The following is a 15,123-nucleotide window of genomic DNA, read 5'->3' as shown; positions in this document are numbered from 1 at the left end:
TTGTGGTCATCTTTAAACAAATTGAAGCTTTAAGCTTTTAAAATGCATTAATTCATTCATCTCAGCACTCTGTATCGTGGTTCAATCCCACTCTATTTACTGTACCATGTGTGGAAGTGTCCTTGGGCAAGACACTGAACCCTATAAGTTGCTTGCACCTTGTGTGGCAGCTCAGTCACATTGGTGTGTGAATGGGTGAATGAGCTGACTACTTCAGTGTGGAGTTTAAGCACTATATAAATTAAGTCTATTTATCATTTACATCGGTGTATAATGTCGGCGGGCTGATTTTATCGGCTCTCATTGGCCATAAAATGTACGTAACATGGGTTGACATTAATATCAATTTTTTTCGCCGCTACTGAAAAACCTGATATGAGCTGTTGTTTAAAACGACATGTCAAAAATAAATGTGCCACATTTTCCATAATTTAAGTTGAATAAGTATCCGTATTTTGCACAAATGATGTTTCAGGTTAAATACATCCAGTGGGGCAAGCTATTTTACTTTGCACCCGCAAATATAGCCCTTTATAACACTACAGAGTACAGAGTATGTACACCTCTTTGTACATCCAACCTACAAACACATACTCATTTGCCCATAATTGACAACTCTACTTAAGCTCCTCCCACTATATGAATACATACTTCAGATGGGCACTGCACTAGTACAGAATAAATCCCGGAAGTAGGCGCAATAAGAGGAAATTCAGCTTCGTAGCACAGGCCCTTAAAAACAATACGGAAAGTTTTTGGAAAAAAGTCTTCAAACATAAGAACAGATGCTTTTTTTTTATTATTAGAACTGTATTTGTTTCATTGGACAACAACTTGAATATAAATATGAAACCTTTCTTCATATCAGTAGCAAAATGAACTTTCTCGTCTCAAAGACACTTAACGTAGCTTCCCCCCCAGAGCAGCGACCACCTCAGCGAGGAACTTCTGCCAGGCGTCCTGGCGAGGAATGGAGAAGTCTCTGCCAAATGTGGATGCCACACAAACAGTGAGGCAGGAAGCAAAAAGCTGAAATTACAGAACAAATGGTGAAAATGTCACTTTTGGTTGTAATGTAGAACTATTCAGGAAGAACATGTTTGGTTGGTGACCTACCCTGAAGTTTTCTGGATCAATATTAAACTCATCACAGTGCATTTCTTTCAGTTTGCTGTAGGAAAGCTTGATGTTTTCCAAGTTCTGAAGGGCATTGGCCAAACCTTTCATCACAGTTTCACCGTGTTTGGCCACATTTGGGTTTTGCAGTACGTCTTCTTTTGTGGACAAATTTCCAAATGTTGGAAAGTATCTCTGAGCCCATGGATACACAAGCAGAAACCTAAGGGTTTAGTTCACAATTAAAATTATGACAAAGAAAAGACATGGGACAAACATATACAAGTCTGTTTTTGTTCATCTGCCCAAGAGATTAGCTCGAGATTTGTTCACAATAATTCAATAAACAGCCACGATAATAATGAATGTTGGAAAAGAAACAAATTTACAAAGTGGACTTTGATGAAGGACATATTGTCTGTTGGATACAATCACTAAATACCTGGTCACAGCCTGATGTCCAATGTCATTCACGTCAAGTTTTCCCCACATCTCTCTGAGAGTGCTGCGCTCTTCCTCTGTCCACTCCGACATAGTGACACCAGTGGACTCTGCTTTGACAAAATAACTGTATATAACAGAACCCTTTGTGGAGGTTTTTTTTTTTTAACTTTTTCATTAATTATATAGTGCCGCACCTCCTTGCATGCAGGCATCTGATTGGACCAGAATTTATGATAAGTTGGGTTGTTACCCATTCTAAGAGTCGTTTGCCATGCCCTGGAGCACAAAGATAAGGAAAAACAGAGCAATGATAATGTAAAATTGGCTATATTGAAATAAAAGATAATAATAATAGTTGACACGCTATACAATTCAATTGAAATGTTTTTACTTTGAGCTGTTTGAACAGTCACACACGTTATGTGAGATAATGTACATTGTACTGTAGAATTCATCATTATTGTTTTTTGGTTTTTTAGTAGCAATATTTTTTATTAAAGACAAAATATACAAATAAATAAACTTTTCAATATCAGATCAATATGTAGAACCCTTATTTGGCAACTGGTGGCCCCAGGAGCGAAAATCCTGTTAAATTATTGGGGGACACATTAAACAGTAAAATTTTAGGGGGGAACATAAAAACAAATGCCATTTTTTTTACAGTCAGAATATATGTCAAACTAATGCTAAAAAAAATACACAGATGATGAAGTACAAATGAAAGATTGACGACCTTGTTGGTGGTTTGGTATCCCTTGGAAACCTGCATGCTGTGTAACCAGGATGAAGCCTCCATGAGTCCAAAGGACCACCTCATGCATTTGTGGATTTTATTCATTTGAACTTCTGATTTTCTTCGCAGATCCTGTTCTACAACATGATGGTGGTGTTTGACATGCACTTCCCCAAAGACTTCACTCCAGAAGTTCACCTGACTGTTGACAAGTTCTGTAACAACATTGCCACTGCTCTGTCTGAGAATTACAATTACTCTTGCCACAATAATGTCAAAGTAACACCTGATATTTGGTCAATTATTATTATTATTATTATTATTATTATTATTATTATTATTATTATTATTATTATTATTATTACTGCATATAAAAAGAAAAAAGAAGTCACTTTCACTCTTCTGAAAAAAATGTTATACCCATAATATTAGCATCTAATAAATAAAGGAATAAATATTGTTACCCTGACAAGCTATTTTTACCAGTCCTTACTAACATGTTTTACAACTGTAATCTTTGTTTTATATACAATCTCGATGTCATGACCTACTGTACTTTTGCCGCATACCTCTCCAAGACAACGCAGGGCCCATTATTGTTCAATGTACAGTATGACAATTATGTCTTCAGACTCTAGAGGTAGCCAAAGCAACATACGCCTTTTGGAATACTCTTTTTTTAATTATTATTTTTAAGGCAATGAACTGTCTGACTTGAGGTATTATTTTCAGCTTGTGCACCCAAATAGTCTAATATTACATCATTATGTCAAATGATGTGTTTTATGCTGGTTTCTTGTATTGATGATCTCCAGTGATACAATAAGTGACGTAAAACACAGGGGAGCCTTCAACCAAGTAGTGCTTTTACTTAAAATTTTATTTGAATAATTTGGAAACATCATCACTGTGGCAAATACTTTTGTTGCTCTACATCATAGACACAACCTGCCAGCCCAAAGGTCTAGTGGTACTGTCTGCCCAGAGCAGAGACCACCACAGCCAGGAACTTCTGCCAGGTCTGCTGGACTGAGGGAGTGAAGACAGAGCAGCCAAATTTGGCGGCCACACAGATGGTGATGCATTCAGCCAGAAGCTAGAATGAGAAGCACGATATATCATTAGTTTGATCTGATAATTGGTTTGAATAGGCTACTCACAGAAATGCATGCAGTGCTTACCCTGAAGTTATCAGGATCCACATGGAGCTTCTCAGAGTGCATCACACTCAGTTTGGCGTAGGCTGTCTTCATGCTGTCCATGTTCTGAACAGCATTCTCCAGGCCACCCATCACCACTTTTCCATGTGCGGCCACCTTGGCATTGCTCATGATGTCAGGAATGCTGGACAGGTTTCCAAATGAGCTAAAATGTCTCTGAGTCCATGGATACACAATCAGAAGTCTGGAAAATAAATTGAAGAGGTTAATAGGCTAGCAAAGATGATGGTAAATGTGAAAGGAGAAGTGCAGCAGATTAGAATAAGCAGAATTTACCTTCTGAGAGCTTGGGGTCCAATATCCCCAATGTCCATCTTGCCCCAAAGGCCTGTGATGGTAGCACGCTCCTGATCTGACCACGCGACCATTGTGACAAGGTTGTTTTTTTTTTTAAAACTTTGAAATCACAAATGTTCTGATAGCTTTGGAAGCTCATGGAGCTTTTTTAATAATTTCTTAATGCCACACCTCTCAGCCTTGAAGGCTTCTGATTGGACCAGAGTCAAAGACTGGGTGGGTCCTTCTGCACAGGAAGAGAACAGTATGAAAACTTGTTTACAGATGCATAACTTTTTTAATCTATTAAGTGCAGCTTGACACAAACATTTTATTTGCCAAACCCAACAGAAAATGCTTATTCATCTTGAATTTCAAAATATTATTTTTCGTTGTTGGCCTGCAGATTCAGTAAGAGGTTTGATGGGTTCATGCTTTTTAACTGCATCTGATAACTTAGAAACATAATCAACACGGTACAGTAACATAAAGTTATGAAATAGAAATTATAGCTGCTGTGCAGTAATGCTCGAGGCCAGGCATCTTTGGACAAAACCGAAATGTTGCATAAACGTAGGTTTGAACTCTGTTTTTAACACCCAGAAACATATTTCCTCTCACGTTGCTATTTAGAATGTGGAAAATTCAAATGTAGCTTCACAAATTGACAGTCAGTCACCTGTGTGCTTGACAGGTGCTGTTATTGCAAAAATCCTATACATATTGCATCTGGACAGCATGGAGATGGAACTCATGTTTAAAAATGCCACTTTTAAAATGACTAATTGCTGTAATAAAATAAAAAAATAAAAAGTAAATCAGTTTTAGAGATAAAAATCTGTTTGTTTTCTGTTGATTAGATAAAGAAGAGTCATGGTATCATGGATCTGATGTTTTTTTCTTCTTTTTTTCTTTTGTCCATTCTCTATTGTAACAAACATTTCCATAATTTTACTTAATGATTATTGTTTTCCTTGTAATTCTTATTACCTCCGCCATGTATGTTTTTACCACTGTTTATTTAAAGATAGACAGGATTTTATTCGCCAGGAGTCTAGAACAGAACAAGGAATTTAACTTGCTAGTTGCAGCGAAAAGAACACACATCAACACACCACGGCTGTCTCCAGAAGGAAAGAGAAGATTCCTTACTGATTCTGGATCAGTTTCAAACATCAAAAAATCCCTATCTCTTATTTTTGGCTAAATTTCAAGAATTCATACTGTATCTCGATTCTTCATGGGCCAATCGTTATGGTACCATGATCAGGATCACTGATCCAGATAACTGTGAATATCTGGCAGAGAGGATATTTGAAGCTTGGCAGAGGATTGTGGTGTTCTAAAATGTTCCACAGGCTTAACTGATTGCTCCAATTGGCCAAAATGTGCCCATTTGCCAAGAGTTCAACATTGTGTTTTTTTTTTTTTTGTTTTTTTTTCAAAATATGTAATATTGAAGTACAAATAACAGTTTATTGGTTTGTTTTAATTGCTGCCAATTTTTATTTTCACTTTGAAATACGTCACCATTTGCAAATATATTTTGTTCCTTTAAGTTTAGTGTGATCACTGTAGTTTATTTGGGATGATTCTTAATTCAGTCACTTTGAATGACTCTGATGTGTTTTTTCTTAACCTGACCAATTCATTTAGTGGGCTGTGATCAATCTCAGAGTGATTTTTTTTTAGTTCTGCTTATATAGCAGTCTTTGGATGCAGGGACATCTATTCCTGCTACTGAGTCTATTATTATTATTATTATTATTATTATTATTATTATTATTATTATTATTATTATTATTATTATTATTATTATTATTATTATTATTATTATTATTATTATTATTATTGTCTTAATTGTCTGTGTTTGCCCTGTGATGGATTGGCAGATGATGTATGACTTTGGAAATAACACATCCACACAAATGCTACCCACTAAAAAAAGCTTATTAATGAATTAGATTAAATGAAAACACAACAAACTATACTTTTCCTCCCCTTAAGAACACCTTTGACATATTTGAGTGCTCTGAAAGCTGAAACCGCTGCATATAAAAAGAAAAAATAAGTCACTTTCACTGTTCTGCAAAAAATGTTATACACATAATGTTAGCATCAAATAAATAAAGGAATAAATAGATAAATCAATCAATGAATAAACAAACCAAAATGCACAAGGGTTATTGAAGCCCATATTGTTACCCTGACAAGCTATTTTTACCAGTCCTTACTAACATGTTTTACAACTGTAATCTTTGTTTTATATACAATCTCGATGTCGTGACCTACTGTACTTTTGCCGCATACCTCTCCAAGACAACGCAGGGCCCATTATTGTTCAATGTACAGTATGACAATTATGTCTTCAGACTCTAGAGGTAGCCAAAGCAACATACGCCTTTTGGAATACTCTTTTTTTTAATTATTATTTTTAAGGCAATGAACTGTCTGACTTGTGGTATTATTTTCAGCTTGTGCACCCAAATAGTCTAATATTATACATCATTATGTCAAATGATGTGTTTTATGCTGGTTTCTTGTATTGATGATCTCCAGTGATACAATAAGTGACGTAAAACACAGGGGAGCCTTCAACCAAGTAGTGCTTTTACTTAAAATTTTATTTGAATAATTTGGAAACATCATCACTGTGGCAAATACTTTTGTTGCTCTACATCATAGACACAACCTGCCAGCCCAAAGGTCTAGTGGTACTGTCTGCCCAGAGCAGAGACCACCACAGCCAGGAACTTCTGCCAGGTCTCCTGGACTGAGGGAGTGAAGACAGAGGAGCCAAATTTGGCGGCCACACAGATGGTGATGCATTCAGCCAGAAGCTAGAATGAGAAGCACGATATATCATTAGTTTGATCTGATAATTGGTTTGAATAGGCTACTCACAGAAATGCATGCAGTGCTTACCCTGAAGTTTTCAGGATCCACATGGAGCTTCTCAGAGTGCATCACACTCAGTTTGGCGTAGGCTGTCTTGATGCTGTCCATGTTCTGAACAGCATTCTCCAGGCCACCCATCACCACTTTTCCATGTGCGGCCACCTTGGCATTGCTCAGGATGGCAGAGATGGTAGACAGGTTTCCAAATGAGCTAAAATGTCTCTGAGTCCATGGATACACGATCAGAAGTCTGGAAAATAAATTGAAGAGGTTAATAGGCTAGCAAAGATGATGGTAAATGTGAAAGTGCAGCAGATTAGAATAAGCAGAATTTACCTGCTGAGAGCTTGGGGTCCAATTTCCCCAATGTCCATCTTGCCCCAAAGGCCTGTGATGGTAGCACGCTCCTGATCTGACCACGCGACCATTGTGACAAAGTTGGTTTTTTTTTAACTTTGAAATCACAAATGTTAGCTTAGGAAGCTCATGGAGCTTTTTTAATAATTTCTTAATGCCACACCTCTCAGCCTTGAAGGCTTCTGATTGGACCAGAGTCAAAGACTGGGTGGGTCCTTGATAGGATTTTTGGCAGAACTGGAAACCTTTGATAAGAACAGATAAACTACCAATTAATAAGCTGACACATCAAAAAAAATTTCAAATAGTATATATATATATATATATATATATATATATATATATATATATATATGTTTTTTGTTTTTTTATTCTGGTACTAGGATTTAAAAGCCAACCATAGATCAGTTACTTTGACCCTGTGTGTGCACAGGAAGGGAACAGTATGAAAACTTGTTTACAGTTGCATAACTTTTTTAATCTATTAAGTACTGCTTGACATAAACATTTTATTTGCTAAACCCAACAGAAAATGCTTCTTTCATGCATCTTGAATTTCAAAATATTAGTTTTTGTTGTTGGCCTACAGATTCAGTAAAAGGTTTGATGGGTTCATGCTTTTTAACTGCATCTGATAACTTAATAATAATAATAATAATAATAATAATACATTTTATTTGTTTAGCGCTTTTACAGTGCTCAAAACCTTGTAATTCTTATTACCTCCGCCATGTATGTTTTTACCACTGTTTATTTAAAGATAGACAGGATTTTATTTGCCAGGAGTCTAGAACAGAACAAGGAATTTAACTTGGTAGTTGCAGCGAAAAGAACACACATCAACACACCACGGCTGTCTCCAGAAGGAAAGAGAAGATTCCCTACTGATTCTGGATCAGTTTCAAACATCAAAAAATCCGCCAACCAATGGTTATGATCCATAACAACATAATGTAACCCACTTGAAACAATAACAAGACGTAGCTCACACAAAGCTAGATGTTTTCTGACAGACTTTGGTCTAGAGCTCCAGCTATCTGTCTACTAGTTCTTATAGAACATCCTTTTGGAACAAGACTACTCAGATCGGGTTACCTAAAAGCAGTGTTTGGAAAAACGTAGCCCGCCACTCAACCATATGAATCTTTGCTCACTTTTTGTCTTAAATTAACAATGATCTAAAAACTCAGAAATAGCACAGAGAAAAACATATACACTTTTGATCTTTATTAAAAGCAGACAATATTAGGATTAAAATGAACAAAAAACGATGCCTAAAACCATCTAAGTGTCTTAATTTGTTTTGGTTTAGTTAAAGATTTTTTTGTTTGTGATTTAGAAAGCAGAATTATTTATCAGATTTTCAAAAGAAAACCACAACAATAATGCATATTAGAAATTGTTGAGAAAGTCATGTCCCATGATTAAAGCTATTGCTGCGGTCCATAGTGTGCTATGTCCAAAACCAAAGACCAAACCTTATGGTTGCTTCTGGACCAGCAAAGGCAATGAAACCACTAACAAAGCTGAACAGGATGTGTTTACAGGACCAATTCAAGAAGACTAGACACAGTCAGATGAGCCTTGTCTCTACATCTCATGTTGGTTTCCACCTGGCACAAAGATTTCATCCACAATCTTATCACTACATCTATCCATCCATCCATCTTCTGACCCGCTTTGTTTTATTTCAGGGTATTTCGGGGTACACCCTGGACAGGGTGCCAGTCCATCACAAGGAAACAGACAACCACTCACACGGGTCCTAACAGTTATGTTTTTGGATTGTGGGAGGAAGCCGGAGTACCCGGATGGGGCCCGCAGCACGGGGGGTACATGCACACTCCACACATGAAGGGGTCCACCCCAGGGCTTAAACCCAGGACCTTCTTGCTGTGAGGCGGACACGCTAACCACTAAGCCACCGTGCGCCCCCACTCTGTCTAAGCTTGTCCAAATATGCAAACCGCAAGTCTGATCTGTAATTTTTGTTGCTCAATTTTGTTGAAAAATGAAAAAGTCAGCAATTTGTTAAATAGATTCCACACAAAGAGTTTGAAAATTCTATCAAAATCTCAGTGCTGAAAGAAGAGTAATTTTAGTAATTTTATAGGAGAAAACTACATGATATACGAATCTAGGAACAATTCATTGTTGTTCACTGGGAAAGCATGAGCACTCTAAAGCCCAGTCCAGTCCAGTCCATCCATCCATCCATCCATCCATCCATCCATCTATCCATCCATCCATCCTCCATCATCATCAACTGCATGATGAAAACCAAAATGAAAAGGAGAAACATGTACAACTTTCGAACAGAGTATCAGTGTTAAAATGTCGTAGCAGCACAAATCAAATCAAATCAATCTTTATTTAAAAAATGTTCTTTTCATACAATAAAATGCAGCTCAAAGTGATTTTACAAACATAAAAAAATAAATAAAACATCCACCCCGTACAAACCCCATCCACCGCACACAGACACACAGGTTAAAATAAGGAAACAATAGCATAAGTTCTTCGTACCTAAACTATAGCAGTAAATATGGTCGTTACTCAATGTGCAAACTTTCAAAAAGTGTATAGTTTAAAGAAAAAAGAACTCTTCTAAGACCTTCATTGCTTACGGACAACAGATAAGTCAGTTCATGATTCAGCACATTAGATGGAGGACTGTTATCAACCATTTCAGACAGCCCTCGCCCATTTATATCAAACATTGAGTGATGCCAGACTTCTACATAGTACGTTTCTTAGGAAAGATATGTAAATAAATACTTATAATTAGTCTTGAGGATCCACCTAATTTAGCTGATAGCTCCCGCCTAACGATGCATGACATTGATACAAGCGTTGCTTTCTGTAATGGGCGTTGGTGAAAGGATGCTTATTTTTAGTTTCTGCAGTTTCTTAAACATGCAAGATGTTCTAACTATTACCGATACTTTGATAGTCCAAATTTTTGCTTAAAATCATAGTTTTTTTTTACATTTGTTTCAAATTTGTTGATGAACAGAAAACATATCACTAAATGCATGTGTTTAGACACGTCAGTGGAAACATCTGATACCTCGTAAATAGTAAATTGACTTTTTCTTACCTAGTCTCTGATTATAATATTTTATTTGTTTACCATTTAACACAAGCGTATTTCTGGATTCTGACCCATTACATTCAGTGCCCAATATTACACTTTGTGGAATGGCCATTGTGCACCTGTGGATGGGAGAATGTAGAATTATACCTGGTGTATGCTAGAAGAATAAAAGCCTATCGTCTAATCTGAGATTTTATGTGCTTGAAAGGTGTGTATGAAAAAGTTTTTCAAGTCCAAGAATATTGTCAAGTACCGTCACAAGAACGTATTGTAAACTGTATCGTCACAAGAATGTATTTTCTCTGTATATTCTAATTAGTAAGTTAGTAAGTCCACGAAGTCCAGAGTAATTTAAAATATGAATAAATAATATATATATATTCATAATAGGAAAAAGAGCTATTCAGTTTGACAGCACCAGTTATTTGACAAACATAAATACACTAAATAAAAAGCAACTACGATCCCAAACTGTGTTTTCTCCACAAACACCAATTATTTGACGACAATAGCTTGAATAAGTCAAATCTATGACTAATCTATCTATGTTAATGTTGTCAAATGATTAGTCGATAAATCCAATTTATATTCTATGATTAATAGGATCAGGACATTAAGGGCCAACATCTTTTCCAACTTCACTGTGAAAAATTCACAGAATGTTTTTTAAAAAATCAAACATTGCACCGTTTTGGCTGAAAGTTGCCTGAAAAAAGCCAATTTAACCATCATATTAAAACATTAGGTCTTCTTAAGGACATTATTTACTCCTGTTTAATATCTTTGAAAACAAAAAACATTGAAATGAAAAAAACCTAACTTGATTATTAAACTACGTCACTAGATTTACTGGTAAACAGGGAGTGGTAACTTTTATCTAAAAGCACGCTATGGATCATTCTTGGTGATTTCTCATGGGGGTGTGGTTTGATTTTACAAAATGGGTGTGGTGCCGTTAGCATACTTATAAAAAAAAACCCCAGCACCAATGCACTTCACCAATTTCACTGAGATATTTTCAGCCACTTGTGAAACTTAAGGAGGCAGACATGAGTCTTAACGCTAAAGACAAGGCTGTGGTGAAGGCCTTCTTTGAGAAAATCACCCCTCATATGAATGACATCGGATCCGAGGCCTTGGCAAGGTTTGGCTTTTTATCCTTCTCTTTTTAAAGCATATTAAATAGTATTTGTTCTGATGATGTTTAAGTGTTGACTTCATCTGTTGGTTTTTATGTTTTGTTCACAGGATGCTGATTTCATACCCACAGACCAAGACCTACTTTGCGCACTGGTCTGATCTGAGTGCTAACTCCCCTCAAGTGAGAAAGCATGGTGCAACCATCATGGGTGCCGTTGCAGATGCTGTCAAAGTGATTGATGACCTTACCAGTGGAATGAACAAGCTCAGTGAGCTGCATGCTTTCAAGCTAAGAGTGGACCCTGCCAACTTCAAGGTACAATTTTTATTTTTATCTTTGATGTTAGAGGTACATGATGGAAGTCTGTGGCCCCGCTCATGTTTCCTGTTTTTTTTTTTTCAACAGATCCTTTCTCACAACATGATGCTGGTGATGGCCATGTACTATCCTTCTGACTTCACCGCAGAGATCCAAGTGTCTATGGACAAGTTCCTGTCCAACGTGGCTCTGGCCCTGTCTGAGAGATACCGCTAAGAACCAGCGACCCAAATGCATGGTGCTCCAACTATGCAGAAAGCAACATCTTCCCCCTATTAAAGAGGAAGTAAATAAAGAATAAAGATTCTAAAACTTCTAAATTTGTCTATTTTCTTTTTCTGTATAGTGAACATATTGATGAATATCATTGTTATTACTATAAATAATAACACTTCTAAAAAAAACAAAAACAAAAAAACACTATTCATTGAGGTCAAAATAAATGTTTCCAATTTAATTAAATATATTTTATATGCAAAAGTCTATTATGAAAATTATGTAATAATAAAAAGGGGAAAATACCAGTTTTAGTCTGTTGGAGAAAATTATTAACACTAAAATTCAATCTGTCATTCTGCGAAATAGTGAGAAACATTACCCCTGCGCTATAATGAAGTTATTCACCCCTACATATCCCTATAATGCCAAAGTGACTCATTATTAAGTTAATTTAAAGGCCTAAATAGCAGGAAATAAATGCAAAATAGCCTTCTGACCTTCTACCTGCAGGTTGTGGGCCATGGTTGTAGCTCCTATGGTCTATTTATCAAAGAGTGACACTATATTTTTGGTTGACAAAAGCAATTGCCAAATAATTTAAAACATCTTGTCCATTTATTGATGGAAAACCCTTATACTGTTTAGTATTGCCTAACTCTCACTGCTGCTTGATAAGACAATGCAGTTTTTAGGACATTCGTCGTTCTTCTGTGGGCGTCTATTCCTGATTGAAACTCAGCATCTGAGCCTTTCATACAGCAAAATGTTTCAATGCACAGGTTGTGATTGAAAAATTCCCTGGGCAAGGTTTTAGGTCATCCCCCTTTGCGTCACAATAAATTCCACAGTGCCATTTAGAAATGAGATTTTCTGTGGAAAAGAGGTACTCAATAAAAACAGACACAAAGTAATACACATAAAATAAATAAAAATAAGGCTAGAAAAAGTGAATGAGGAACTGAATAAAAAAAAAACAAAAAACGAAAAAAAATAATATAAAAACCAATAGTAACACAACAAATTAGGATAATTGCACAAAATAACTTTATTAAAATGTATTTTTTTAACCAAAGACCCGTATAGTGCCTTCTGGCATCACGTCAAATAACTGGTCCATCTCCCCACAGAGCAGGTGCTGTCCAATCAGTCCAATATATTATTATTATTATTATTATTATTATTATTATTATTATTATTATTATTATTATTTTAATATTATTTATATTTTTAAATATGTATAATATACATTCAAGCTGCACCAGAAACTTAATCAGACAATCTTCTCATTGCCTCAATGTTTGATACCTTTCTGTATTGTTTAACATAAATGCAATGCTAAAGAATGTCCAGCAATTGGCGTCATATTCATTTGAAAGAGCCGATAGTTACCCTGAGTGACCACAGTCTGCCTGCCTCTCAGACTCCGTCCACTATGGAAGCACATGAGTACCATCATTAAATTTAAAATGGGTGAACATAAATTATTTTTTTTATTTTCAGAATATAGCTGCATTTTTTAACTCATAAATAAAATGAATAATAAATAATCCAAACTGCATTTTCATTTCCTTCTTCAAGGTTGCTCATTTTGTAACTTAATTAAAATGATCAAATAAATTACATTTAAGTTTGAATTTTCAAAAGATGGCAGAGCAAATAGTCACATGTCACATTGCAAAATTAAAATGCATTTGCAGAAAGGTTAATGCACAGAAGGGTGTAGCTGCCTTATTTGACTCATAAATGGTAATAAATAATCAAAATTGCATTTTCATTTTCTTCTTCAACATTGCTCATTTTGTGACACAACTAAAGAAAGCAAAGAGGTCATTGCATTTTCATTTTCAGGCCCACACGTAGCCGATATCTGCTAAAACTATTATATTTTCCAACGCTTTGGCCTGTCATCCACACAAAAACTCCAGGTAAGGTCATTAAAAACAGGGATTTTGGAAAACTCTGACCAAAGTGAAGATTTGGGAAAACTCTGGTTTTGCATTTGAGTGTGGACACTGATAACCGGAGTTTAAAGTTTCCTTTTGTTTTTGTCTTTTTGCCACATACAACACAAAGACAGAGACATTACAGACAAAAAAGCCAAAGATCGGCTGAATGGATTTACCTGCAAGTGTCGACAGGGGTTCAGAGGTAAGTTCAGGACAGTGGATTGCATGAATTGAATATTAATAGCATTATGAGTAGTACCTAAAGATACAGTAAACATTCTCCAATGTTTTAAAATCATATACATTACAATACAGTAAGTGTGTGTGTGTGTGTGTGTGTGTGTGTGTGTGTGTGTGTGTGTGTGTGTGTGTGTCCAGAGTTAGTGCTATCTCTGCAGGACAGAGGCCTTTTCGTCGTGGCCTCCTGGTTTGACGGCAAGAAGCCAAATATGGCAACACCGCAAACTGTAATACGAAGGAAAATTACTAATTTAGTAAGATATACTGTAGGTGGTGACACACCCTGAAATTGTTTAGATCTCCATGCAGTGCATCACACTTAGTGCTAATGTGGCCGTTACTGCCATTGCCGAGCATAGAATAGAAACAGAAGAAAGCATTATTTAATAAAACCACATTGATTATTGAACTGAGCTACTGTACATTAGCCTTGATTGAATCACGTCGTGTTCATCAATCTTTAACAGACATAAAGAGTCATCTATAACTTATCTCTTTTTCAGAGTGTCTTGAAAATTTTACACAAACAAAACTACATTTTCTTTCATTAAATTGTTTAAGGTCATTATTTAAAATTGTTTCTCTGTAAAAAACTTACCACCATATATTATTTGCAAAAGAGATGTTTTCAAGCAGCATTGCTGGTGAACCTGCAAATTGTGGTGTTTACTAGCAAATGCTATAAGTGCAGCTTGATTTATTGCTGTCATCCCAAACTGTTCCATATATTGCAGGCATTGGTGTTCCTCTGGGGTCAATTTGACCCCAAGCTGTTTTAGTTGTGTAAAACTTGTCAATCTATGTGTTACCTGACATCAGTGCTTCTCAATTATTTTCTGTCACGCCCCCCCAGGAAGAGGAAAATATTTCGACGCCCTGAATATAAATGATGGATATATACATATATTCAAGTGCTGCAGGTAATTTTGACCGACTTGAACCATTTGATACTGAAAAATAAAATTAAATAAACTCAATAAATATATTAATAATAATAATTATTATTACTATTTTTATTAAAGCCCCAAGCGGCGTCATAGGGTCCCAAGAAGTGGCCGGGGTCGGTCACCCAAGGTAGATAATTTTTTTAATGCACTTTTCATTCCAAGGAATCT

At 36.0% G+C, this 15,123-nt stretch overlaps 4 protein-coding genes across 4 annotated transcripts; 1 reads left to right on the top strand and 3 right to left on the bottom strand.

Moving 5' to 3' along the window:
- Nucleotides 1-776: 776 nt before the first annotated feature.
- LOC114468367 (hemoglobin subunit beta-A-like) lies at nucleotides 777-2,318 on the bottom strand. Its single transcript, XM_028455224.1, has 5 exons — nucleotides 2,297-2,318; nucleotides 1,755-1,836; nucleotides 1,559-1,667; nucleotides 1,117-1,339; nucleotides 777-1,029 (listed from the first exon to the last, which is right to left on the bottom strand). The coding sequence occupies exons 2-5, from the start codon at nucleotides 1,762-1,764 to the stop codon at nucleotides 901-903; spliced, it is 471 nt and encodes a 156-aa protein (XP_028311025.1). The 5' UTR covers nucleotides 1,765-1,836; nucleotides 2,297-2,318; the 3' UTR covers nucleotides 777-900.
- Nucleotides 2,319-3,155: 837 nt separating this feature from the next.
- Nucleotides 3,156-3,946, bottom strand: LOC114468368 (hemoglobin subunit beta-A-like). The gene is made up of 3 exons (XM_028455226.1): nucleotides 3,793-3,946; nucleotides 3,478-3,700; nucleotides 3,156-3,392 (listed from the first exon to the last, which is right to left on the bottom strand). The coding sequence occupies exons 1-3, from the start codon at nucleotides 3,882-3,884 to the stop codon at nucleotides 3,261-3,263; spliced, it is 447 nt and encodes a 148-aa protein (XP_028311027.1). The 5' UTR covers nucleotides 3,885-3,946; the 3' UTR covers nucleotides 3,156-3,260.
- A 2,449-nt stretch (nucleotides 3,947-6,395) lies between these two features.
- On the bottom strand, nucleotides 6,396-7,170 carry hbba1 (hemoglobin, beta adult 1). Its single transcript, XM_028454419.1, has 3 exons — nucleotides 7,027-7,170; nucleotides 6,718-6,940; nucleotides 6,396-6,632 (listed from the first exon to the last, which is right to left on the bottom strand). The coding sequence occupies exons 1-3, from the start codon at nucleotides 7,116-7,118 to the stop codon at nucleotides 6,501-6,503; spliced, it is 447 nt and encodes a 148-aa protein (XP_028310220.1). The 5' UTR covers nucleotides 7,119-7,170; the 3' UTR covers nucleotides 6,396-6,500.
- Nucleotides 7,171-11,128: 3,958 nt separating this feature from the next.
- LOC114467902 (hemoglobin subunit alpha-A-like) lies at nucleotides 11,129-11,923 on the top strand. Its single transcript, XM_028454420.1, has 3 exons — nucleotides 11,129-11,288; nucleotides 11,393-11,600; nucleotides 11,691-11,923. Exons 1-3 carry the CDS (start codon nucleotides 11,194-11,196, stop codon nucleotides 11,817-11,819), a joined length of 432 nt encoding a protein of 143 aa, XP_028310221.1. The 5' UTR covers nucleotides 11,129-11,193; the 3' UTR covers nucleotides 11,820-11,923.
- The last annotated feature ends 3,200 nt before the right edge of the window (nucleotides 11,924-15,123 follow it).

The sequence above is a fragment of the Gouania willdenowi genome, chromosome 8 (genome assembly GCF_900634775.1).
Source record: "Gouania willdenowi chromosome 8, fGouWil2.1, whole genome shotgun sequence".
NCBI lineage: Eukaryota > Metazoa > Chordata > Actinopteri > Blenniiformes > Gobiesocidae > Gouania > Gouania willdenowi.
Note: the sequence above shows the minus strand (reverse complement) of the source record. Positions and strands in the feature narration are given on the sequence as shown.